Below are 26,185 nucleotides of genomic sequence, written 5' to 3'. Positions count from 1 at the left end.
CCCTCATTTTGTTCCTTTTTAAATTAAATGTTTTAAGAGTTACCACTTTATTCCAATCAAGATGGCTTCAGGTGTGCCATACCTTTGTAATAAGTAGGACTGTTAGCACTCTAGTTGTTCTTTAGAACACTCTGGGACATTCTGTCATTGGGCTATAGTTGGGCTACATCTGGCTGATATTTGGGCTACATTTGTTTTTTTTGTCTCTGGTGGCCATCTTTGGGCTACATTGGGCTACATTGGGCTACATTGGGCTACATTTGGGCTCCAACATATATATAGCCCAATGTAGCCCAATATATATTTTTCAAAGTTAATTTTTGTAAAAACCACTGGAGCCTATATCTTGAGACATAGCAAAGGCACATTGGGCTACCAGTCCCTACAATTTTGCCAAGTTTGGTGTAAATCCATTCAGCCGTTCAGGCTAAAAGTGAGGCCAACCGCCCCTACGGAAAATTGCATGGGAAAAACACGTTTTGGGACCCCCCTTTTTTCTCGGCCCCCCCTTGACGAAACCCCCCCAAATTATCAGGGGCTGCTCAGAAACAAAATGTTCCATTTTCCTGAAAATTTCAGCCAATTCTGTCCTTAAACGCCAAAGTTATTCGACATAGAATTTTCAAAAATCCCATAGGAAAAAAATCCTAACTATATATACCTACTGGCTATCGCCAGTAGGTAATGTATATATGTATATATATCTATCTCCAATGTTGCTCGCTTCAGCCACCAACTCCAACAGGGTTAGAAAAGAAAACGAGGCAGACCCATCTCGGTGCAGTTTAGTTTATTTCACCAGTCCTCACGACGCGTTTCGGCAGATCCCTGCCTTGATCATATATATATATATATATATATATATATATATATATATATATATATATATATATATATATATATATATGTCCAAGCAATGCCCTCGAGCTTTCCAGGACGCACTCGGTGTAAAGCCTGCCATCCGGCTTACAAGGATATCACTCGCCACAGTCCCAGGTTGGTTATGGTGCCTGACGCGTTTCAGGGCTAGTCGCCCCTTAATCATAGGCTGCTCCATGTGTGGCAAAGAAAGGCTCTTTTATTTTATTTCAAAGTTAATGTATGTTTCTTATTGGTTCCCTGCCCTTAGTGGGCTGCACTTGTTTATATCCGTGTAATATTGCATGCTGGGAATTGTATTATTCAAAGAAGAGCCACACTTATTTCCTTGAGTAGGTTCAATGTCACAAATTAAAATAAAGCATGTTAACAATCCTTAAGTGGGATCCTAGTAATGCAGGGAGTTGTTTTCATCCGGCTTCACACGCCACGCAGACTGAAACCGTTTCAGCCCGCAGCCTCTTTTGACCAACTCACTTGCAGAAGGAAAAAGAAGATGGTGCAGTCCGGACGCGGCGAGGATGCCGCGTTGTAAATGTGTCCAAGCAATGCCCTCAAGCTTTCCAGGACGCACTCGGTGTAAAGCCTGCCATCCGGCTTACAAGGATATCACTCGCCACAGTCCCAGGTTGGTTATGGTGCCTGACGCGTTTCAGGGCTAGTCGCCCCTTAATCATAGGCTGCTCCATGTGTGGCAAAGAAAGGCTCTTTTATTTTATTTCAAAGTTAATGCATGTTTCTTATCGGTTCCCTGCCCTTAGTGGGCTGCACTTGTTTATATCCGTGTAATACCAACCTGGGACTGTGGCGAGTGATATCCTTGCAAGCCGGATGGCAGGCTTTACACCGAGTGTGTCCTGGAAAGCTCAAGGGCATTGCTTATATATATATATATATATATATATATATATATTCACTCACTGTATGGGTCCCTGCGGCAAACTGCATTGTAAAGCATGCAGTGGAGGAGCAGGCACAGCACAAGGAGCATCACACTTTCACACCAGTGAGGCAGGGGAGGGGCGTGATCACATGACTGGGAGTGGTCACAGCTGATATAACATCACCGCAAAGAACCCCTCACAAGGACACATCTGAAACAGGCACTGAGGAATCCATTTGAAGGATGAAATGAGTCTGCCGAGCGTTTCAGAGACCCCCTTTTTATGCTTGTCCATTTTTATCAAATAAAGCTGCTTTTTCAGTCCCCCGGAGCATGGTCACACTCTTTTCCGATTTGGTGGGAGAGAAAGCTGATCCTTTGTTGTTTCTACATAGCGTCATTCAAAGTATAATAACTACTTTACAGGATAGAAGCCATATGTCAGGAATATTTTCAAGTGTATGTGACATAACTGTAAAGAAACCCATAGGGAAAACCCTCGTTCTAATTTGCCACCTTGCTGCTGTGCACCCCCCATCACTGCTTAGCAAAGGTTAGAGTTCACCTATCATATTTTAAGCACTTCAAGATAGTATTAAATTGTGGAAGGACTGAATCCCACTGTTCACTCATGCCTCTCTACACAACATTTTAATTAAGAGGCTTTGTGTTTGTCCTTCAGTTCATGAAGAGAATACTTCCCCTTGATCTTGTGCTTGTGCCCTGGCAATATCCTGTAAAGAGAATGGTATACGTGAAGTCCCCTAAAAATCAAACCCTACAAGAGGAAGGGATACTTTTCGTCCCCTAGTCCCTGAATAGAAATAGTGGGTGATGGACTACAGTCCACTGTAGGTATTTTAAAGCATGCTATGTCAAATATTGTTCAATAGAAATCTAACTACTACACTATGGACCTGTTTAAATTGTTGGAAGCACTGTGGTTCACTCAATTAGGTACAGTGCTCTCCACCTCTTACTGAATAGATAATCTTATGGTAGATGAGGAATCAGCATATCAAGATTGGATTACGCAGGCTCTTGACACAGTTCGTCACTCAAAGAAAATTTGACCTCCCGTGCAACCCTTTGCACCTTAGCATATTGGATCTCTGGGATTATCTAAATTAATATGTAAGAAAAAAGAGAAAGATAAAACAACCCAGAAAGATTATTTTGAAAAAACTCATTGTAAAGCAAAGATGGAGTTTTATTCAAAGTGAATTCTGGAGCCCCCTAAAACCTCAAAGAAAATTTTCTCCATCAGACAGATTTTAATTTAATCCAGATGCACATTACAACAAGTACAGCATCCACAGAAGTTCTCTGATAGTGTGTCTCTATACTTTAAACACAAAGTTTCTAATATTTTGGCTTGTCTAGCATTTTTGCACTCTTCTTCACCATCTTCACACTGTAATTCGAAGGTTTCTTCTATGGAAGGTGAGCAACAACTAAGTTCTGCCTGTCGATACCAGTCTCAATCATTTTGAGCAACTGCATTTGATTTCCTTTCATACGATTGCCTATTCAATTTCCTCTGGCTCACCTCTTAATCCACTTACCCCTAAAATCTGGAAAAATACTTTGGATTCCCTGGCAGGCCCTTTGTTAAATCTATGTAACAACTCTTTAAAGCAAGGAATAGTTTCTGCTAATTGGAAAAAAGCAAAGGTGGTGGCTGTGCCAAAACAACCATCAGCGGTCCATCAGTCCTGATTAATTTCAGGCCTATTTCACTCCTGCCATTCCCAGGAAAGAAATTAGAAAAACAAGTTACTAAGCTTATCTCAACACATATTGAAGGCCAAAGCCTATTAGACACTGTGCAATCAGCATTACGACCCCCTAATGGCACAGAGTCAGCCTTGATCACAGTCCTGGGTGGCCTCAGAATGGCAATGAGCAAATGGCAATTTGTAGAGTTGATACTACTTGACCTGTCCATGTCCTTTGACACCATGGGCCACAGTATCTTAATTTTAAGGCTGTGGTAATTCAAGAAGTTGGCCTGGACTGGTGCACATCATATCTGAAACATCATATACAAACTGACCATCTTCCGTCATTCCAATCGTCAGCTGGATAGGTGACGCAAGGAGTCCCAACTCTGTTTAGCCTTTGGCATAAACAAATCATTGTGTCAAGTGACCGGGCCTCTCCCCTGTGACTTGCTGCATTTCACAGCTGTTTGCAAGATATATTTCTATAGCTAGATGACAATGCCTTTTAATTCAACAGCGAAAAAACGGAGTTCCTGAACAGTTCTACGGGAGCCCACTGGCTCCATTACCTTCTGATTTGTGGCCGCCTCCTAGCAATCCTACATTTACCAATTCACGGGCAGTCCAGAATATTTGAGTATACTTGGATCCAAATCTTTTTCTCACTGTACATGTAAAAAAAAGCTATCCTCTACATGCTTTGCTCTGATGCGTCTTGTACATAAAATTCTCTGACTACTTCCATCTCACTGCTGCCCACAAGTAGTTCAATCTTTTACACTCAGTGACCTGGATTATGGTAACACCCTGTTCATTGAGGCACCAAGCTATCTGCTGAAATTTCTATGTTGCATTTAACTGTGGCTGCCAAGGTAGCCTTATCTAGCTTTATCTTGTCCTACATATCCCTCATTCTACACACCTGCTCAAGTGCCTGGATGCCCTCTAGAGTGAGTAGTGCACTATGCAAATCAACATAACTTAACATTCTCAGATGCACTAAACACCTCACATTGGCTTCCTTTGCCCAAAAGGGTAAGCCCCAAATGGCTTTGCATGGTTTGTTAAGTGATCCACCAGACTGCATCAAGGTTTCTTCCAACTAGGTTTCTTAAATATATGCCAGTGTCCAGCTGCACTCTTCTAACACCAACCTCCTTGTCATACCTAAATTTAAGAAAGTGCGGGTAGGCGGTCAAGCCTTCTCAGTCTAGTCAGCTACATTATGGAACCTCTTATTCTGACCTGCTTTCTATTGATAACCTATTAGGATTCAGGAAATGTCTTAAAACTGGCTGTATACTCTTAAATTGTTTGCTGTGTTAAATGTTAATAGATGCTTCCTTTTTTATTTACAGTAGTCCATTATCAGCAGATTTATTCTTAGCACTGGGACACCTTTTTTTGGGTAACCATGCACTGCACAAATGTCAATAATAATAGTAATAACACATAGTACTCTCCAATTGGGACACTTGTGTGAGCTTAGTGAGGAAATATTAGTATTGAACTCTTCTACTGGTTGATAAATAAAGGATAAACCTAATGTATGTTGTTAATAAGAAATGGGAGGGTGTAACCAGGCCATGATATCCTTTCAACCCCTAAGATTCGGGAGGAGCCATGAGTCACAAAGGAATTATGATGCTGAACCCACACACAATCTAGGTATTATCTTTGCAATGCTAATTTTCCATGTGTAGAACGTTATAAACACAGGTATTTAACCAGGATCATAACTCAATGTGTTATATTCCTGCAGCAAGAAAAACCCACATGAATTGGCCTATGGAGTATTAGCTCGTTTTAATCTCTAAATTAATATAAACCTATAATCTGTAGTATCACATTAAGGAGTGAGTCTCAAGTTAGTTTTACTCTGGTGATAACATTGAATGTGAGCTTTGCACATAGTAACACTATGTGAATGTACACTTATTAATGCACAGTTTCAAACAAAATGTTAGCTTTTGTCACACGTATAATTATTTGCATGGTATAAATAAATATATAGTAAAACAGAATAGGCATGTAAGTTAATAGGGCAGCTCAATGGAGGTCAGCACAGGGGTTTGTGTAATCTGGGCATCACAGTTCTAAATCTCATCATGGTTGACCTTGACAGTGGAGGCTTCCCGTGATACTTGAATTCAAGTCCTAGGTTTACAGACTAGAAATGTGTATTCCCCCATCTCGACTTGTGGTGGGTAGTCTAGTTACGAAGAAGTGCTCATTTCTCACCTGTCATGGTTCTGGAAATGTTGCAATAGGGTGGTGGTGAGTGTTCACTTACAGGGTCTTAACCCCTTCGCTGCTGATGACGAGCTGAGCTCGTCATCAGCTACGGCGCTCGTATGCTGATGACGAGCTGAGCTCGTCATGTAAAGTGGGTTTTTAAAATCTTCAGCACACCGCAGTAAATCGTACCGCGGTTAAGGTGTTAAAGGACAAATAGCTGGACTTCCCCACCTGTCTGATGAAAAACTCCTATCTGTGCACATCCTTGTGTAAGAGTGGTGCAGAAAGGAAACAGGGGGGATTCTTACATTTTTAAAGGTCTTCTGTCTCCCTCCTTCCTTGCATAGTAGCCTGACCCACTTCAAAAATCTTAAAGGAGGGGTCTCCACCCTCTGTGTACCAAGAGCTACTCATGTTAAACGAAAATCATTGCATTCTACAAATATTATTAGTGTTGTAATAGAGACCACAGACAAGGTTACATTAGTAACCACCAAGTCCAACATTAATATCCGAGACCACCCCAGTACATCAGGAGGGTTTCCAGCAGTAATGTAAAAAAAAAAGGTTTTGTCAATTTGGAATGCCAATAAGTAGGTAATGCATGCCAGCTACGGCTACAATGACCCTGGCATAGAAGTAATCATATTAATCATCATTGATAACTTTATTTCGACCACAGTGGGCCATAAAAGTACATGTTAAAACAGACAATAAAACATTAAAAATCATTTTTGAATAATACATAATTTAAGCTAAGAACACAATTCATTTATATACACCTATTTACAACAAAACACTCATGACTAAAAATAGAATTAAACCATCTAAAGAGTTATCAAAGCAATTCATAACATCTGTGGAAACCTTTAATCTAAGTTCAGATCATTATAAAGGTTCTAAGTTTGATCCACATACCATGTAAAAAACGGGAAACGGCAAATACGATAGGTGGATGGTTATCCTGCAATAGTACTCTAAGTGCATTTTCGCATTTGTGAAATCCCAAATTCCTGCAGATAGGCTTAACCCAACGGTTACGAGACAACCCGTATGCAGGACAAAAGAAAAATACATGACTTTCATTTTCCACTGGGTATTCACACGGTACTTTTGTTTGCATCACAATTACTGGTCAGTGACCTTAGTGGCAAACTGCCCATTCTTAATTGCAAATACAGCTTTCTCGCTTGGGCAGGGTAGATTATGTCGAGAAATTCCTCCTTCTTATACTCTACTTTTATATCGAGGATTTGGGTTGTCAATCTCCCAGCAATCGTGCTGGCATGAAGAGTCAACAAATTGTGGGACCTATACATTTTCACCAGATCAGCCCTGGGATAGGCCGCACAGGCTAACTCCGGAGATTCCCATAGCTCAAGAGCACCGATCCGTACACACAGATCCTTAATATGGGATAGCCATGGAATTTTCTTTGACCTGGATACAGCCCATACCTCCTGAAACTCTGCACGGTACGGGGCAAGCTCTGGAACCGACCAGAGTCTTCTCCAGTAGATTAGAGGCCTCAGGGCTAGTTCCTCTTCCACGGGGAGAAGCCCAAGATCAAGCCTTAATGGGACCAGGGGGGTACTAACAGGTAAGGCAAACAAATCTCTCATGAATGAATGTTCAACCCTTGCCAAACTTTTTGGCCGGTAGTGTCCCCAAAGTTCCGCCCCATATAATGCGGCTGCTCTTGCTTGTACCTTCTATATTTCTACAATGGGGGCAGCTGGCTTAGAGGCAGATGTTCTATACATTTTGGATAACCCACCCACAGTCTGTGTCAATTTCAATGCAGATTTGGCTAACTGTACGTCCCACCCCAAGTGTTCCTCAAGAGTAATATCTAGATATTTAAAGGTTTTTACTCTCTCAAGGGGTGTACCGTTCAGGGCCGGGTTTGGTCGCGTCTGCCTCAGAGGGTTAAAAATCATGAACTTTGTTTTGGCCAGGTTGATCTCCAGCCCACTTAGGGCACAAAAATCTGCAAAGCCATCAAGGATGCGTTGGATACCAGTAGCTGTTTGAGACAACAGAAGAGTGTCGTCCGCAAACATTAGTGCAGGCACTCTTCCTGTGACTAGTCTCGGGGCATCCGTATTCTTTATGCCCAAAAGATGTTTAACAAGCCCGTTAATATAGAGGCAGAAGAGAGTGGGAGCCAGCACACATCCCTGGCATACCCCCCTTTACACTGGAAAACGTGCCGACAGTTCTCCCACTTTTCTACATCTAACCTGCGCAAAGTTTCCTGAGTGTAGTCTGATCAATACTCCCAGAAGGTAATGTGGCATACCGAGTTCATGGTGGACTCTCCACAGTTTGTCCCTAGGGACCAGATCGAACGCGGCCCGCAGGTCCACAAAAATGTGGTAGAGGCTGCCACCCTCCACACTCACTGTTTTCCAAAAAAGGACCTGTAGCGGAAAGATCTGATCGATGGTAGATGTACCTGTTCTAAAGCCCACTTGTAAAATACTCAGGATCTCTTTTTTCCCCTTCCCATAACTGAAATCTATCCAGGAGTATCCGCCCAAATACTTTCTGCAGGATATCTATCAGGCTAATGGGCCTGTAGTTCGATGGTTGCAGAGGGCAGCCTTTTTTCATATTAGTAATATTGCTCCACACATGATTTATCACTCAAAAATTATCTTTATTTATTTATATATATATATATATATATATATATATATATATATATATATAGCGCGTTTCACCACACGCTCAAAACCATAGCGTGAATGCACTCGGAAATCCAGCAATAATCACCATGAAGTTAAGCCATCCAACAAAAGTTTGTGGATATTCAATTTATTTCCAGCATGGAAGGACAGTGCATGGAACCAAACCCCCAACGCGTTTCAGCGATCACTCGCCTTGGTCACGGGTGAATAGTGTTAGAACATTACACAATAAATAAAGTTTTCAAAAACACTTCCTTGTGTAAACATAAACAAAGGACAACGTGCACAAAATAAACATCGCGGCCATCTTAGCATGGTAAATCTGTAGCATGCCAGAGCTGAAAACATATATGGACATTCTAAGCACGCATGGCAATATATTAGCAAAAAATATATATAACTGCTAATAAAGATTTACATTGCATAGTGCTTTTGGCAACATTTCTGATCAAATAGCAGTACCAATTTAAGTACTTTGTAAATATACCAATCCCCAGTGGGAAAAACATTTGCAAGATACTGCTATGGTAAAATATCCAATAAAGATCTTGAACAAAAGATAATAAGTCAAAGAATATTGAGTCAATGTGTCCTTAGATCCCAAGTGGGAATTTACATCTTCTGCATGAATAAATCTTCAGGTAGTGAAGTTACCTGTTGAAAAAACAAGAATGTCTAAATCAGAAGGGCTACTATCACAGTTCAGACGGCCAAAAGCATTTTACTGTAAAGTGTAAGACAAATCAAATATAAAAGTGATTTAAAAACAAGAGAATCACTGCTAGGAGCCTAAGAGGACAACCATCTAATATATACATGTATGCAGACAGTTTAACACAACACAGGTTAATCTCCCAAATGCCATTTCAATTCTTCCTCAGAATTCAACCCTCCTGGAATGCGTGTATCTAAGTCAAGAATGTATTTGCTTTCCAATTGTTGCAGCCTACGTATTCTGTCACCCCCTCTCTTCATAGTTGGAATCTTGTCAATCACAAAGAATTTTAATAGATTGCGATTGCTTCTATGATGTTCTTCAAAGTGGCGAGCTACTGGCGAACTTTGATCCTTGTTCTCAATTGCCCTCATGTGTTCTAGAATGCGTTTTTTTGCAGGGAACATTGTGCTCCCCACATATTTCTTAGCACAGGGGCAGACCAGAATGTATACCACATAGTCCGAGAGGCAGGTTAAGTTCTGTGTAATGATTTTTTCTCTATCCTCTATTGGGTAGTAAACTGATTTAACGTTGTTACTAAATTTACAAGCTTTACACTTCATGCATGCAAAAAAGCCCTGTATCTCACTAGACTTCCTGGGTTTGATGTTAACCTCATTTTTACTCAGTTTATCCTTAAGGGAATCAGCTTTCTGATACGTAATACTGGGATTACTGCCTACCACCTCAATTAACGTGGGTTCAGTTTGCAACACATTCCAATGTTTTTTGAGGCTGTTCTGTACTTGCCATGATCTCGCATGGTATGTGGAGATAAACCTAATGACCTCCTGTCCCATGGGTTTGTTCACATTTGGGACTAGCAAAGACTCATGGGTGATTTTGCTCGCTTTCACAAAGGCTTCTTCTATTACCTGTGGGTTATAACCACGTTCCCTGAAGCGTTGTTTCATACATTCCCCCTCAATTACAAAATCTTCATCCTTGCTGCAGTTGCTCCGAGCCCGGAGGAACTCGCCAAAGGGGATACTGCGTATAAGGGATTTCGGGTGGCTGCTCTCAGCATGAAGCAAGGTGTTACCTGCCGTGGCTTTCCGAAACAGTTTTGTAACAAGTCTATCATCTGCAACCTCCACTTTCAAGTCTAGAAATTCCATAAAGCAATTACTGATTTTCCCTTCCAGACTGAGGTTAAGATCATTACAGTTAAGCTCACGGATGAAATCTTCTGCCAATGATTTAGGACATCCCAGATGATAAATAGGTCATCGATATATCGCAGCCAGGTTTTCACATGGCTGCGATATAGTACACTAGTTTCAGCCACACGTTGCTCCCAGTTTGCCATGAACAGATTTGCAAAACTCGGAGCAAAACAAGTTCCCATCGCAGTCCCTTGTCGTTGTCTGTAATAGACCTCATTAAAGATGAAAAAATTGTTTTCGAGACAAAACAACATCATTTTTAGAATCATTTCAGTGTGGTCTCGAAAGGAAATAGACCGCTTCTTGAGAAACCGACAACAAACATCAATACCATCCATGTGCCGGTTATTCTCAGGGACAGCAGAGACTTCATTAATAAGATTAAGAACTGTGTGTGGCAGGAAAGTTATTTTCTAATTTCTCTTGATGTATGCAGTCTATACACCTCTATCCGGCACATGGATGGTATTGATGCTTGTTGCCGGTTTCTCAAGAAGCGGTCTATTTCCTTTCCTATTTTACTGTCTTCCCTCTTTCTTTCTTCTTTAATTCCTTCTGTCCTTTTTTCTATCATTCCTTTTTTCTATCATTCCTTTTTCTTTCTTTCGCACTACACAGAGCTCGTAGAGTTCTGAAAAACTCCGCTCCATGTAGCAGAGTTTTTTCTTAGCTCGTGCTTGCCAATAGTAAGTTGGCGACCAAGGAAAATCCAACGATAGACCGCTTCCCAGTGAGATTTATCTACACGGAAAGTCGCAGATGGTCGCTACCGCTCGCATTGAGAAACCTTCCTTTTCGTTGAGGAAGTTGCCGCTTGAGTAGGACTTATACTCGAGTAGCAAAAAGAAGGCGCGCACCCTCTTTTGCTGTGCGTGATGCTGTTCGCGCTGACAAACACCAGGTGCTAAAAATCAGTGTGAACAGTGTGATGTAAAGCACTCCGCTGCTCGCGGAACTCAGCGTAGCCGAAGTCCGCCCAGGCCTCACATCCAAGTTGTTGTTTTTTTATTTTTTATTTATTAAACAATAATCAATTTTATTGAAATAATCTAGGGCCTAATCCATTTACTCTTATAGGGGTGGTGTGGTAGTTTTCTAACAGATTAAGGACAAATTCGGTTTAGGTAATGAAGAATCTATTGTTGACCTACACTGTAGAAAAAGCATTTGGGCCTGACACTAAATAAATAACAGCATATCCAATTTGGCAGTTGTTGGACCATCCTGAATTGAATATTCAACAGTTGGACTATATTATGTAGTTTTCACAAATGACGGTGCATGTTTGTACCACCATTAAGAGATGTTGTTCCGGTCCATCAGTTAAAATTTTGGATTAAAATGGTGGTGCTAAATTTGCACTTGTACCATTGACATCTTTGAAATCTGGAAATGGCACCTCAAAATTGTGCCAGTGCATCTTATGTACTTCGCTCCTTGATGTCTGTGTTAATGCTGTCAAGCAGCACTTGTGTTATTCAATAGCCTGAATGCAGAGAGGAGCGCCACACTTTATATCACAGTGGTCAAGTGTGACCTTGTGTGCCTAATAAAGACCCATGAAGCCATCCAAAAGCCCTGCACCTGATCCATAAATGCAGGGATGAATAAAAGCTATGTCCATTTGAGCTACACACTATTAACACAAACCACGTAACTGCACTGCCTCTTATTTTATCAGTAAATGTGCAGATTGAATGTTTTTGCATTTATTTCAGGTTTGTCATAAGACGCGTGTACTTAATCCTTCTTTAAATGTGCAGCACAAACTTGAAATGAGAATTTCAACTCGAATGTTTTATTCTTTACATTTTTGATCAATCAAAATGTTTTGCATTTATTGCTTCAGATTCATTTAAAATGTGCTCCTACATAAGGCAGTGCCCTATTGTGCTCCCAATTACTTGTGGCTTAAGAGATTGTCTCTTCCATAGGACCTCTTATTTTGTTGTACGCTCCTCTGTAAATTGGTAATGTAATGGTTGACTTTTCCTGAATGAGCAAAGTCACAAATAGGCTTGGTCACAGATTACACATTTGTGGAGACATGGGGAAAGCACTCCCTGTGGCTCCTACGTTTTCTAGGTTTTATTCAATGTACTTTCTCCCCTCAGTTTTCCAATGTATATGGTTAACCATTTGGATATGAACATATTCTTCCAAGAGCAAGCAGTGGGTTTAATCACTTAGAGTACTGAAATATTACAAGAAATCATAGATGCATTTTGTTTGGCAGAGAGAACAGTGCCAGACTGGGGAACCAAAAGCAGCCTTGGCAAAAATGAACAAACCAGCCTTGCTCCCTTTGTCTCCTCGCACAATCTCTTTTTACATCCAGCTATTTTTTTCTCACCTTTTCTCTTCTCTCACCCCTTTCTCTCTCATTCGTCCCCTCGTTTTTCTCTCTCTTGATAACGCCTTCCAGTTAACGCTGCAATTAACCTCTGGGAGCCTAGGACGATAAAGAAAGGGCACTAGGGATGCCCCCTAGACATTCAAAACCAGTGAAATTCCCGGTGGAATAATAGCCTGTCCGGCCCGAGAGAGAAGATTTGTCAGAAACAATGCTGATTCTGCCTTTCCTCAGCTAAGCAAAATGCCTCCTTCACCCCAATATTGCACTTACTGCTCTTTTTGAAACATTTGCTCAAAAGAATTATTGGGAAGCTCAATGAATGAAGATTAACCATTTTTTCATTCTACTCCATTTAGATTCCCAATTTGGTTGGGAAGTTGAAAGCATGTTGAGCATCCGGAAACAGATCTTAAAGCAAAAACCTATGCAACAGGGTAGGTAAATGCCGGAATTCTATAACAAGCCAGCCACTGGTCTGGCTACACAAATTACAGCTTTGCCTTCTGCAAGATCCATCTTTCTGCACTATGAGGTTGTCTAATCGGTGGTAAATTATGTAATCACAGTGCTTTAACCAAATCTTCACATTCATTGATTTAAATTCTGAACATGACTTTCTTGGTGCTTGTGGGCTAAGTGGCACATGCATGCGTTAAATTATATTCTTTGGTGGACAATCATTGGACGGTATGGGAATGGTGTAAATTCTTAGGGCACAATCATAAGGGCTATGGAAAGACATGTATTTATTCATTTATGCTCTTATGTATTTATTTGGTTTGACGAAAGTATGTTACAACCCGATTTGTTTATCTGAAACTATTATGTATCATGGTGCAACCCTCCTAAGATTCTTGGAAGGTGCTGGTGTATAAACACTACTTTATTACTTTATTGAATTTTTAAAAAATTTTGATGAACATACTTTTAACTTTCTCCGTGTCTCTTTCTCCTTCCAATGATTAATTACTGTTTGAATTTTTTGTATATGTGATACCCTTCTTGTACACTGGAGTGTGATATTCCTATACGACTCCCAACTGAGTTATTAGTTTCTATAAATCAAGTCCCTTGTAGCACCCCTTTGACCTGAATGGTGTATAAACACAGCAAAAGTGAACATCTAAGTCAGGGTAAAGATTAGTGATGGACCAACTGTGAAAAGGAATCTGTTTTGTGCGATGTGGGCACTAGCTTTACATTCACTGCCCCGTGAAGTCTATAAAAATGCAAAACTTATTCATGAGGTTCTGTTGGTCAGAATGTAATATTTTTGATGGCTGGCGCTGCTATAGTAGGTTTGTGCTGCGTGGTGCATCCAGATTTCTGAAGCACCTCTCATGACCATCATCAGAACATCATTCTATTCCCACTTGCCAAATTTACCGATGCTGACGGTATTGATAAATTTGGGAGTGAGAATACGTCATTGATCTTCACAAAAGTCTTTAAAAAAAGCTCTTAGTACTTTAGAACTCCAGAAACTTCAACTTAGGTGTTAAGTGATCTGGTTGGAACACAAAAGTGGACTGGTGACAGGGATGACATTTTTCTTGCTGAACATTTGAAAGAGCTTACACATGAAGACTTGTTACCACTTATTACTTTCTTAGTAAAACCAGGATGTGAGTTGTATTTCCTTCTGCTTTTCAAGGTAAACTTATTGAGAATTCTACAATTCTTGCAAATAACTTCTATTGCTCTTACTATTGCTCTTACTAATCAGAATTTTGCCTTTGGTAAATCACTACATGTTTTGTTGTGGGCGATTTCCCTTGGAATATGGATAAAGAGGATGGATTTCTAGGGGTGGTGCTAGATCTCTTGGTACCTTTTTCAGTCACAATGCTATACAGAGTGACCTAGTGCTCTAGGTCACTCTGCATAGCATTGTGACTGAAAAAGGTACCAATAAATATGAAAGAGTTCATGTAGCTTCATTGATATCTGGTGGCTGAGTAAGGCCCCTCTTTCAATCAGTATAACAAGACCTTACAATTATATCTCAAACCCAGATTTTCTAAGGCCCTGTGCCAGTCTAAAGTAATGCAAAGTTGTGCACAGTATTGATTTCCAGTGAAAAAGGTATATTGTGATGGAAAGGGCTTTCTCAGTGCGAACACAGTCTGTGCAGCTTTGCATCAAAGCGGGTGTTACTAGGGCATTACTTGGGTTTAGGTTAAGCCTGATCTACCAAGATAGCCAGACAAGGCATAGCAGTAAAAAAATAATACCTCTCGTAACAGGTGCAAAACAGGAGATTTGTTTTTATTTCTCTAAAAAGCATGCATTGTGTCCATGCTGAAGTGTACTGTACACATGCAATGCTTGGGATCCTCCTTTTGTTAATCTATACAATGGAATTTATAGTGTAAGTGTATGCTTCCATACTCATCCTATGCCAGACACTCACCAGGATGTGCGTTATGTTCTGCAAGGCCGCCTACTAGAGCGACAGAGCAGGGGATTGCAGCCACTTTAATAGACTTGGCTCAGCGAAGCGGAAATGTGTTGTACCTCTCTCCTAATGGGGTTATCAGCTCCTGGAGAGTGCTTTAGAGTTTTTAAAAGATATATATGTATATTTATATATATGTTCACTGAAAAGAAAGTAAAGGTTAAAGTGACATTATAGTTAGTTAGATGTAAATGTCAGTGCCAACATTTTAAACTAAAAAAACTACTGCAATTCACCAGTTATAGATATCTCTAGAAACTATAACTCGTATTACTAAGGTAACTGGCGACCCTAACATGCACATTTTCTCACCAATGTTACGGTGGTATTATCCATGATGTTGAAGAACATACCATGAGGTTTGTTTTTTCATTGAATTTCAATGGTTTTTAATATTCTTTTTAATAAAACTGTGTTTCAAATCTTAGTCCAGTGTCGCAAGTGGAGAATTGTTATGTGGAGTGTCGTTCTGTACAGTGGAAGAGAGTGCTGTAAAGTCTAATGTCTTGGAGTGGAGTATTGGAGATTGGAGTAGAGTGTAGTAGCGAATCGTACAGTGTAGTATATTGTTATATAGTGTAGTGGCATGATGTCTCATATTGTGGCATCTAGTATTGTAGACTGGAGCAGCATCTTGTACAGTGGAATGGCGGGTTGAACAGTAGAGTAGAGTGTTGTACACTGTTGTATATTGTCATAGACTATCATAGATTAGAGTAGAGTGTTTGAGTGGAGTAGGGTGAAGTAGAATGTCATAAAGTGGAGAATTGTAACTTGAAGTGCCGTAGAGTACAGTGGAGGAGTGTGTCATGGAGTGGTGTGTCATGGAGTACACCACCTCATGTAGTGGAGTGGATTATTAGAGAAAGAATGTGAGTGGTTTGTTGTCAAGTGTCATACAGTGTAGTACAGTGGCATAGAGTGGATGGGCATTTAGTGGAGTAAAGTGCCATAGTGGCATAGAGCCCAGTACAGTGTTGTAGAGTGGAGTTGCATACAGTAGAGTACAGTGTCGGATGGTGGAGCATTGTAGAGTGGAGTATAGTGCAGTGGCATACAGTGTTATAGGATACAATGTCATAAACTGGGGTCGAGTGGAGTAGATTGGAGTACAGTGTCAGAGTGGAGTAAAGTGGGGTGCAGTGGCATTCAAAGAGTTGTGTACAGTGTCGGATAGTGGACTAAAGTAGAGTTGTGCTGTAAAGTGGCATACAAAATATTACAGTGTTGTACAGTGGAGTGAAAGGGTATAGACAGGAGTTAAGTGTTGGAAAATGGCATACAGTGTAGTACAGTGTTGTAGAGTTGAGTTGCATAGAATATAGTAGTGTGCGAAACAGTGGAGCTGCATAGAGCAGATTGTTGTATAGTAGTGTAGAGTGTGGTAAAGTCTTGTACAGTTGGGTGGAGTGGTGCGACGTAGTGTGGAGTAAAGTACAATAGAATGTATTGGTGAGTCATAGATTAGAGTGGCATGGAGTGGAGTGTACTGCAGACAGTAAAGTGTTATAAATTGGAGTGGGTCTCGTACAGTTGACTGGAGTGCTGTGTTGTATAGAAAAGTGGAATAAAGTGTTGAACATTGGAGTGTACAGGCATAGAGTGGAGTATAGAGTCGGACAGTGCTGTGTACAGCCATAGAGTGGAGTTGAATGTTGTAGAGTGCCATGAAGTGTTGTAGACTTGTATAGAGTGGAGGAGAGTGTCATACAATGGAGCAGTGTAGAATGGAGTGGTGTACACTGCAGTAGCATACAGTGGATTACTATAAAGTGGAGTAGCATACAGTCAAATAGCGTATAATGGAATACTGTACATTGGAGAAGCATAGAGTGGAATAGCATAGACTGGAGTGGTGTACAGTGGAGGGTGTAGAGTGGAATAGGGTGGTAGGAGTGGATTAGAATAGAGTGCGGTGTTCCACATTGAAGTAGCATAGCATAGAGTTGATGTAGCTGTAATAAATTGGAGTGGCGTCTCATACAGTAGAGTAGAGTGGAGTGCTGTGTTGAGTGCAGAAACAAACACCTCTTACTGAGATCTGGTTTAAATGAGGTAATATATCATACATTAATAAGTATAATAACATTGTCCCACAAACAGGAATTATTGAAAATATATTATCATATTTTTATTTACACAGTTTTCTAATGCATAAGAACATTATAACAAAACATATCATGCTCGTGACACAAATTTTTTACATATGTTCTATATATACATATTTATAATATATACACACATTCCCCCAAAAGAAGAACAATCAAACATACCAAACCAGCCAAAACCACTCATCCAACTCATCCGGACACACAGTCTGACCAGTATCACAGTCTCAGCACAAAAGTTCAAACGATATACAGCATAAAAACTGCACAAACCAAATGATGTGTATATATATATATATATATATATATATATATATATATATATATATATATATATATTCACTGAAAAAACCATAGGTTATAGACCATATATAGTTAGGGATTAGCATTTACAAAACCTTATTTTACTCACACAAAACCATTGAAATTCGCATATATAGTTAGTTGCACTAACTATATATCGCGCACCCGCAATCCACTGCTGATGATGTCACATATTACATCATTCATGACATGGTCAGTGACATCACTGATGACATCACTGATGACATCATCCAGTGACTGTATGTTTCTGTAAAGTTAAAATATGTCTTACATATTGGAGAATGAGTGAATGTATAAGTGTCTGGATGAAGGATTTAGTAGGTGCATGACTGACTGTATGAGAGAGTGATTAAATGTGTCCCACTGAGTGCATGGGTTAGTGACTAAACTGTCTTAATTTGTGCATCTTTATTTCTGTTGTTCTGTAAACTGCTGCATGTGTTGATCAGTAGCTATATGAGTAACTATATGGATTATTGATTGGTTGCCCAAGTATTTGTATGGGAGACTGAGTGTGTGTGTGGGTGGCTTGGAGGTGTATGACTCTGTGCATAGATGTATGAGCAGTTGATTCACTAGATGTATGGGTTCAAAAGTGCATGTGGAAACAGCTGTATGGGCGGTTGACTGTGTGCATGAGTGTATTGGTGATTGAATGGATATCTCAGTGCTACATGTCAAAGTAAGTACATATGTAAGACACAGTACATGTGAGAGTTGACATATATTAATAACTGTGCATAAGAGCCAGTAAATGTGTGAGTGGCTGTATGGATCATTGTGAACTTGTATCAGGGATTGTATAAGAGAGTAAATATGTGTTAGTATATGTTTGAATAAGTAAGGTGTGTATAACTGTATAGTTGAGGAAATGGAGGTGTGATTGATTCTTGGCATGACTGACTAGGTGTGTGAGTAACTCCATGGATGAGTGACAGTCTGTAAGTGTCTGTTTACACTGAATGTATCTAAGGTTATATTAGAGTCTGAAGAGGTTCATTGTATTATCACATAAATGATATCATCAGTGATGTGATCCGTAATGTCAAATGAAATGTCAACAGTGATGTCATCAGTGATGTCATTTGAGATGTCATCAGTGATGTCATTTGAGATGTCGTCAGTGATGTCATCAGTGATGTCACTGACCATGTCATGAATGATGTAATATGTGACATCATCAGCAGTGGATTGCGGGTGCGCGATATATAGTTAGTGCAACTAACTATATATGCGAATTTCAATGGTTTTGTGTGAGTAAAATAAGGTTTTGTAAATGCTAATCCCTAACTATATATGGTCTATAACCTATGGTTTTTTCAGTGAATTTTCAAGGTTTTGTAAATGCTAATTCCTAACTATATATGGTCTATAACCTATGGTTTTTTCAGTGAATTTCAATGGTTTTTTAATAGCAAATATCAAAAGCTGTAAAATGTATTCTTCTTTTAAATGAAAAATATATTTTATATGTTTTAATTATAATTGTTTTATGAATCTGCCAAACCCTGACCTCATAATAGTGCACTGTGGTGGAAATGATTTGGGCACTATGACTGGGGTTGGTCTGGAAATGCTTTTAAAGGACACCTTTCATCAATTGATGACACTTTTTCCCCTAACTGCCTTGGTATATTCCAATATATGCCAAAGACAGAAATGGAACTGGTCCAACCAATTTTGTCCACAATTTGAGAAAGCACGGAAACATGTGAATAAATCTCTTTCTGCTTACATGAGAGACTTTAGAATGGATTCAATATACAACAATAACTTGCATTACAACATGCAAGACATCTACAGAGGAGATGGTGTGCACTTCTCAGATGAGGGGAATAGAATATTCCTCCTGAATTTAAAACTGTGCATTGGAACCTACTTGTAGGTACCTAAATCAGCCACAGAACCCAATAGCTTTTCAGAGCTACCCTACCTCTGATCATTCTAAACGTTAATCTTTTTCTAACTTTTTTCACTATTTTTCATCAAAGTACGCTCCCCGGTTCGCTTACCGGTGCGCGTACCGGGCGCTACCCCGCGAAATTTTTCAAATTCTTTTTTTTTTTGCCTATATGAGCGTCCTAAGCCCCCCTCAGAAAACCTAGAGGGTCACAAAGTGTCTACCGTGCCCCCTTCTACCCATTCCGAACATTGTTTCCCCTCCATCTTGTGACTCAATTCTACCGATACACAAAATGGAGGACTCCCATAACGCTGCCGGTTCGCGTACCGGTGCGCACACTGGTGAGCGCTCACTAAAAAAAGGTGGGAAAGTAATTTACTGAAAAACCACTGGAGACACTTTCATCAAATATAGAATAGGCCCTACTACATAGCAGTCCCTACCATTTACCCAAATTTGATGGAATTCCATTGAGAAAATTATGCTGTAGGACTGACTAAATATCCTGAGGTAAATTACATGACAGAAACACATATGAAGTGTTAGAATTGACAACCAATTAAAATGTTACTTTCATTTTCTACTATTATTTCATTACATACCTGAATATATATAAAGAAAGAGAGAGAAACACAGCCATTTTGACTACTCCTTCCTGAAGTACATTTCAAGAGCATTTTGACTGTGAACTTTAACTTCTTTTTCAAAGGTAAGATATAATTTTAAAAATTTGAAAGGAGAACTATGTTATGCACTTTAAATTAAATAAGGAAAACATTTTCAGATAGTTACATAATGTCCCTCTATAAGAGTTAGTCATTGAGAAAGACTTAGTTATTTAAATTATTGATTGAGTTAGGCTTCTGTGGTATAATTATGAATTTACTTAGGCTTCATCACAGGCACTTTTTAATAGTTTTACTTCCTGCCTGAAACCATGCACTGCCCAAAGATTACTTCACTGTTAAAAACTCACAAGCACCTGTGTGAACTTAAACCCAACAGTGCCCTATCTCCACTGATATATTTTTTTTAATGCAATTTACAGCAAGAAAATGGAAGCACAGCCAAAAGAAAATACAATTTCATTTGAAATTAAGATTGAAAGCAATCCAAACCAAGAAAAAGAAGAACTAGACTTTATGGATGAATCAGTAGACCAAGAATTATTAAAATGTGGTGAAGAATGTGAATGTGATTCTTGGAATGAAAAGGAGGACATTTCTGATGCTTTAATGCTACAAATTCTCTTAGATTATGAAAAATCAGAACAATACATTTACATTGTAAAAGTTAAAATTGTTTGAGACATTATTCTTTTTAATATGAAAATTATGAAATAGTACCCAAAAAGATAAAATATAAACTGAGACTTAAAATATACTGTGCAACTTTTTTTGTGTTACATAGTAAGTTTGCTCATAGTTACTTCCTTTCTCCCACTATATTATCTCCAATGTGTATTTAACATCTCTTTATCATCTCCTGCCTGCATGTTCTTTCTGCTTTCCTCACAGACTATGCTATGAATTCCATATACCACAATAACTTCTGAAACAACATGCAAGATATCTCCAAAGAAAACGGTGTATATTTATGTTTAGACTCTGCATTGGTACCTACATGTTGGTACTTAAATAAAAATAAATAAAAAAAAATACAACAAAAAAAACAATGAATAAACATACAATATTTGAACATTCTTTCATTCTTTTTTCCGTATATTACGCTCCCCGGACCGCTTCCCGGAGCGCGTACCGGGCGCTCCCCCCGCAAAAAAAATGATAATAAAATTATTCTTTTTTTGCCCCGCGGGGCCCTTTTAAAGCCCCCTCATCAAACCTAGGGGGTCAGGGAGGATGTACTCTGCCCCCTTATGCTCATTTCCCACTTTGTTTTTTCCACCTCTTGTGTCTCGATCCTACCGAGACACAAGATGGCGGCCGCTCCGGACTGTTTAGAATGTTGACAGTCACCGGGGAGCCAATCCGCTTCTCCTCGCGAAGTTCCGTTACGCATCAGGTACGCGAACCGGGGCGCTAACCGGGACGCTGTCACAGATATATCTGTTTTTTCAAATGTTAATTTCTCAAAATCCACTGGAGCACATATATTGAGACACAGAAAAGGCACGTCGGGCAAACCATATCTACAATTTTGCCAAGTTTCGTGTAAATCCATTCAGCCGTTCGAGCTAAAAGTGATTCCAACCGCCCTATGGAAAAATGAATGGGAAAAATGCGTTTTGGGACCCCCTTTTTTCTCGGCCCCCCCTTGACGAAACACCCCCAACTTTTCAGGGGCTGCTCAGAAACAAAATGTGCCATTTCCCTGAAAATTTCAGCCAATTCCGTCCACAAACACCAAAGTTATTCGACATAGAATTTTCAGAAATCCCATTGGAAAAAAATCCTAACTATATATACCTACTGGCGACTGCCAGTAGGTTATATATATATATATATATATATATATATATATATATATATATATATATTCAATGAAAAAACCATAGGTTATAGGCCATATATAGTTAGGAATTAGCATTTACAAAACCTTATTTTACTCGCATAAAACCATTGAAATTCCATATATAGTTAGCTAACTATAAGCGCTAACTATATATCGCGCACCCGCAATCCACTGCTGATGATGTCACATATTACATCATTCATGACATGGTCAGTGACATCACTGATGACATCACTGATTACAACATCCAGTGACTGTATGTTTCTGTAAAGTTAAAATATGTTTCACATATTGAAGAATGAGTGGATGTATAAGTGTCTGGATGAAGAATTTAGTAGGTGCATGACTGACTGTATGAGTGAGTGATTAAATGTGTCTCACTGAGTGCATGGGTTAGTGACTAAACTGTCTTAATTCGTGCATCAGTATGTTTGTTGTTGTGTAAACTGCTGCTTGTGTTGATCAGTAGCTATAAGAGTAGCCATATGGGTTATTGATTGGTTGCCCAAATATTTGAATGGGAGGCTGAGTGTGTGTGTGGGTGGCTGGGAGGTGCGTGACTCTGTGCATAGATGTGTAAGCAGTTGATTCACTAGGAGTATGAGTTCAAGAGTGCATGTGGAAACAGCTATATGAGCGGTTGACTGTGCATGGGTGTGTTGGTGAGTGAATGGATTTCTCATTGCTACATGTGCAAGTAAGTACGTATGTAAAACACAATACATGTGAGAGTTGAGATATATAAATAACTGAACATAAGAGCCAGTGAATGTGTGAGTGGCTGTATCGATCACTGTGAGCTTGTATCAGGGATTATATAAGAGAGTAAATATGTGTTATTATATGTTTGAATAAGTAAGATGTGTATAACTGTATAGTTGAGGAAATGGAGGTGTGATTGATTCTTTGCATGACTGACTAGGTGTGTGAGTAAGTCCATGGATGAGTGACAGTCTGTGAGTGTCTGTTTATACTGAGTGTATGTAAGGTTATATTAGAGTCTGAAGAGGTTCATTGTATTATCACATGAGTGATGTGATCAGTGATGACAAATGAGATGTCATCAGTGATGTCATTTGAGTTGTCATCAGTGATGTCATTTGAGATGTCATCATTGATATCATTTGAGTTGTCATCAGTGATGTCATTTGAGATGTCATCAGTGATGTCATCAGTGATGTCACTGACCATGTCATGAATGATGTAATATGTGACATCATCAGCAGTGGATTGCGGGTGCGCGATATATAGTTAGCGCTTATAGTTAGCTAACTATATATGGAATTTCAATGGTTTTATGCGAGTAAAATAAGGTTTTGTAAATGCTAATTCCTAACTATATATGGCCTATAACCTATGGTTTTTTCATTGAATTTTCAAGGTTTTGTAAATGCAAATTCCTAACTATATATCCACTATAACCTATGGTTTTTTCTGTGAATTTCATTGGTTTTTTAATAGCAAATATGAAAAGCTTTAAAATGTCAAGTACGTGATAGATAAAAACATTTTCGTATTTATGCACGCTGATGTGCTTTGAACGCTGCCCCCCCCCCTCCCCTCTTTTGCCTTTGTTAGTACTCTCTCTTTGCAGATACAGAAGGGCAGTTAACGCAGGCCTTTACCCCCGTTGTAATCCGTCGTACCTCCTTGTCTCTCCATTTGATTGATTGTTGTCCAAGCATTTACTGTTTTAGAATTGGTTCTCTTTGGATCATTCTCTATTTACAAACAAGCACAAAGTCGCAATACTCTGTTTAGTCTTTGCAGATAGTGAAAAATCGTGTAAAAAAATAAAAGTAATCGAGCAAAATCAGTAGGCCACTAATTGGATCTCTTTTTGACCTCGCTAAAATAGAAATATTAGGAACAACCCTTCTTGAGAAATACGAAAATAGTGAGATGAACTGAGCTCCACACCATGAGGGCTGCAAGACAGCTCGGCTCCATCACCCATCCCGCACAAAATAATGACAAACCCTATGCAAATATTAAAAATATAGACAACACACCAGCAAAGAAATAGGGTAAAACATTTTATTAAAAAACTATTTACATAACGTTGGTTTATAAGATGATGTCAGTAGTGGACCGATGTGTGAATAGATCGAAAACAGCACAAGGCTCCAAGATCCGGATAGCAAGCTCCTGGATGTTGGGTGCCATAGTTTAGAGTTCTGAATTTCAGCCTTTTTCAATGCCTGTGCTTTGTTGAATCAAAATGGCGGTTTGACACAAAGCTGACTCAAGCGTTGTTACTGATGCTATGCAGACCAAAACTGGTTTTCAGTTTGTACATTTTTCTAGATTTTTCAATCCAAGTTTGGTTGACTTTGTAGAACGATGGCTTCAGATTTTCAACATACGGTGTGGTGGCGCTGACTGGGAGGGGGCGCTTCGCTCCTGCCCCCTCCCCAAGTAAGATTTTCATACGTGAAAGTACGTTAATGGTTTTGGTCCCCGAGATGCTTCGATGTCACTACCATTCTCAAATAGCATAAGTTCTGGATGTTGGGTGCCATAGTTAAGAGTTCTGAGCAGCGCTTGTAACACTGTCTGAAGCTTATTTCCTCCTACTGCAGCTTCACTATTCTCAAAGTAAGTGAGTGTCGTTTGTGGACCTGACTGCATTAGAAAACAATATGATATGTTACCTTCCTAAACAGCTTGACGGAGGCCCCTGAGGGGCGCTGTGATGGCCATGGACTCGGAGAAGACGCTTGGCTCCGACACCCTCCCCAAGTCTTATAGCACTGGTGTAGCCTGAGATCGCCCCCGACATAGGCGGCCGGCTCCCGGGGTCCGGCGGTACTTTTTGCCTTTTGATGACTCTTCAATTCTGGACCTTGTCCCACAATCCGTTTGACCTGAAGACAAGCTGTAGTGAGGCGCCCCTTTATCGTTTTAGTTGCCATTCCGCCCGCTTTTGCTACACTGTGCCTCTTCCGCCATTCAGCTGTTTTCCGCCCGCTCTTGCGACTACAGCGTCTCGCTCACCATGTAGTTGAGATGCGCCCGCTCTAGCGGTGCAGCGATAGGCGGCTGCCACAGGACTCTCAAAATGGCGGCCGGCTCTTCGGTTTTGGGCCTGGTCCACTAAAATGGCCCTGGGACACCTTGGAACTCGGACGCTTGTCTGCTAGGGCTTGGATCCCATTCTCGAAAAGCGTCCCCTCAGCCGTGAAGATTCTACAAAAGTCATGGGGGCCTCCGACTCCCGCAGGCTTCTGGTGGGGAGCGGCTGCCATGATTGCTCGTGGAATGGCCACGACGGAGCTACGAGATGGTAGTGGTCTCATGCTGACGCCAGCTTTAGTCTGAAACATCCAGAAACACTGTAGACTACCAATTCGATCAGTTCCGGTAGCGCCCCAACATGACCCGGAAGAGAAGAACTTGCCCTCCCCTCTTTGACTGATGGTTCTTGTTGCCTGTCCCCTCTGTTGTCATTTAACAGAACTTTTTGGACTACTGAAAGGGGTTGTGTTCTGAACGCTGGTTGGTGGAGACATTTAGACTATATTCTTGACCTACGTTGTCGCGTAATGCGTTTTATGACACGCCGCGTTAGCGCACCCGGAAGTGATCCGAGGCGCGGCGCGCAGCGCGTAACGTAAGCATAACAGGTCATGTGACTTGTTAATAAAACTTTTCATTGGTTCATTTTACTTTTGTTAATTTAATGATGAAAAGCTTGGTCATATGACCTAAAAATTACGCTTTTTATTATTTTCGAACAATATTTTTTTTTCAAACATATGTTATAATATTCCAGGCTAATGTACTTTCCCGGAAAATTTACAACTGTCTGGCAAGTAAAATATATTCCTTTTTCGAGAAAAAGGGCGTTTCTTCCTTCCATGACGGAGCCGTTGAGTAAAAGAGATTCGGCCTGCTGTCTTAGTCGCCGATGCGCCTGATTATCAGATTCTTATCGATCACTTTATGTTGCAGACATGAAAAACACAACTGCCCTTGACCATTTATCTTTACTGCGTTCCTACATATTATACCTTTTATCCGTCATGTAATTGGACTGCTTTATTTCACTTGCCTTTTACTGATTCGAAAACAGTCACTAAAAGTAAAAACTTTACAAATGAAAATACTACTACCGTGTTTTGTTTTAAAAACCTTTATTGTGAAAATGTCAGTATACAAATACGGGCCTATAACCACGTGGGCCGGCCACGGAGCAAACTCAAATCGTATATGATGAGGAGACATTTACACTGTAGAAGAACGTAACGAGCGGGCCATTAG

At 40.0% G+C, this 26,185-nt stretch overlaps 1 protein-coding gene across 3 annotated transcripts in view; it reads left to right on the top strand.

Annotated features, from left to right (window-relative positions):
- The window catches only part of MYLK (myosin light chain kinase), a 1,710,670-nt gene that overhangs the window by 676,281 nt on the left and 1,008,204 nt on the right, over positions 1 to 26,185 (top strand). For 2 of the 3 annotated variants that reach the window (XM_086957079.1, XM_086957080.1), the window contains exon 4: positions 13,014 to 13,091. The exons of the other annotated variant lie outside the window; for it this stretch is intronic. In XM_086957079.1, the coding sequence (XP_086813205.1) occupies positions 13,014 to 13,091 (78 nt within the window). The remainder of the gene's footprint in view (positions 1 to 13,013; positions 13,092 to 26,185) is intronic. 3 annotated transcript variants of the gene reach the window in all.

This window comes from Lissotriton vulgaris, chromosome 2_1 (assembly GCF_964263255.1).
Source record: "Lissotriton vulgaris chromosome 2_1, aLisVul1.2, whole genome shotgun sequence".
NCBI classification, from domain to species: Eukaryota; Metazoa; Chordata; class Amphibia; order Caudata; family Salamandridae; genus Lissotriton; species Lissotriton vulgaris.
This window is presented reverse-complemented; position numbering and strand designations above follow the sequence as displayed.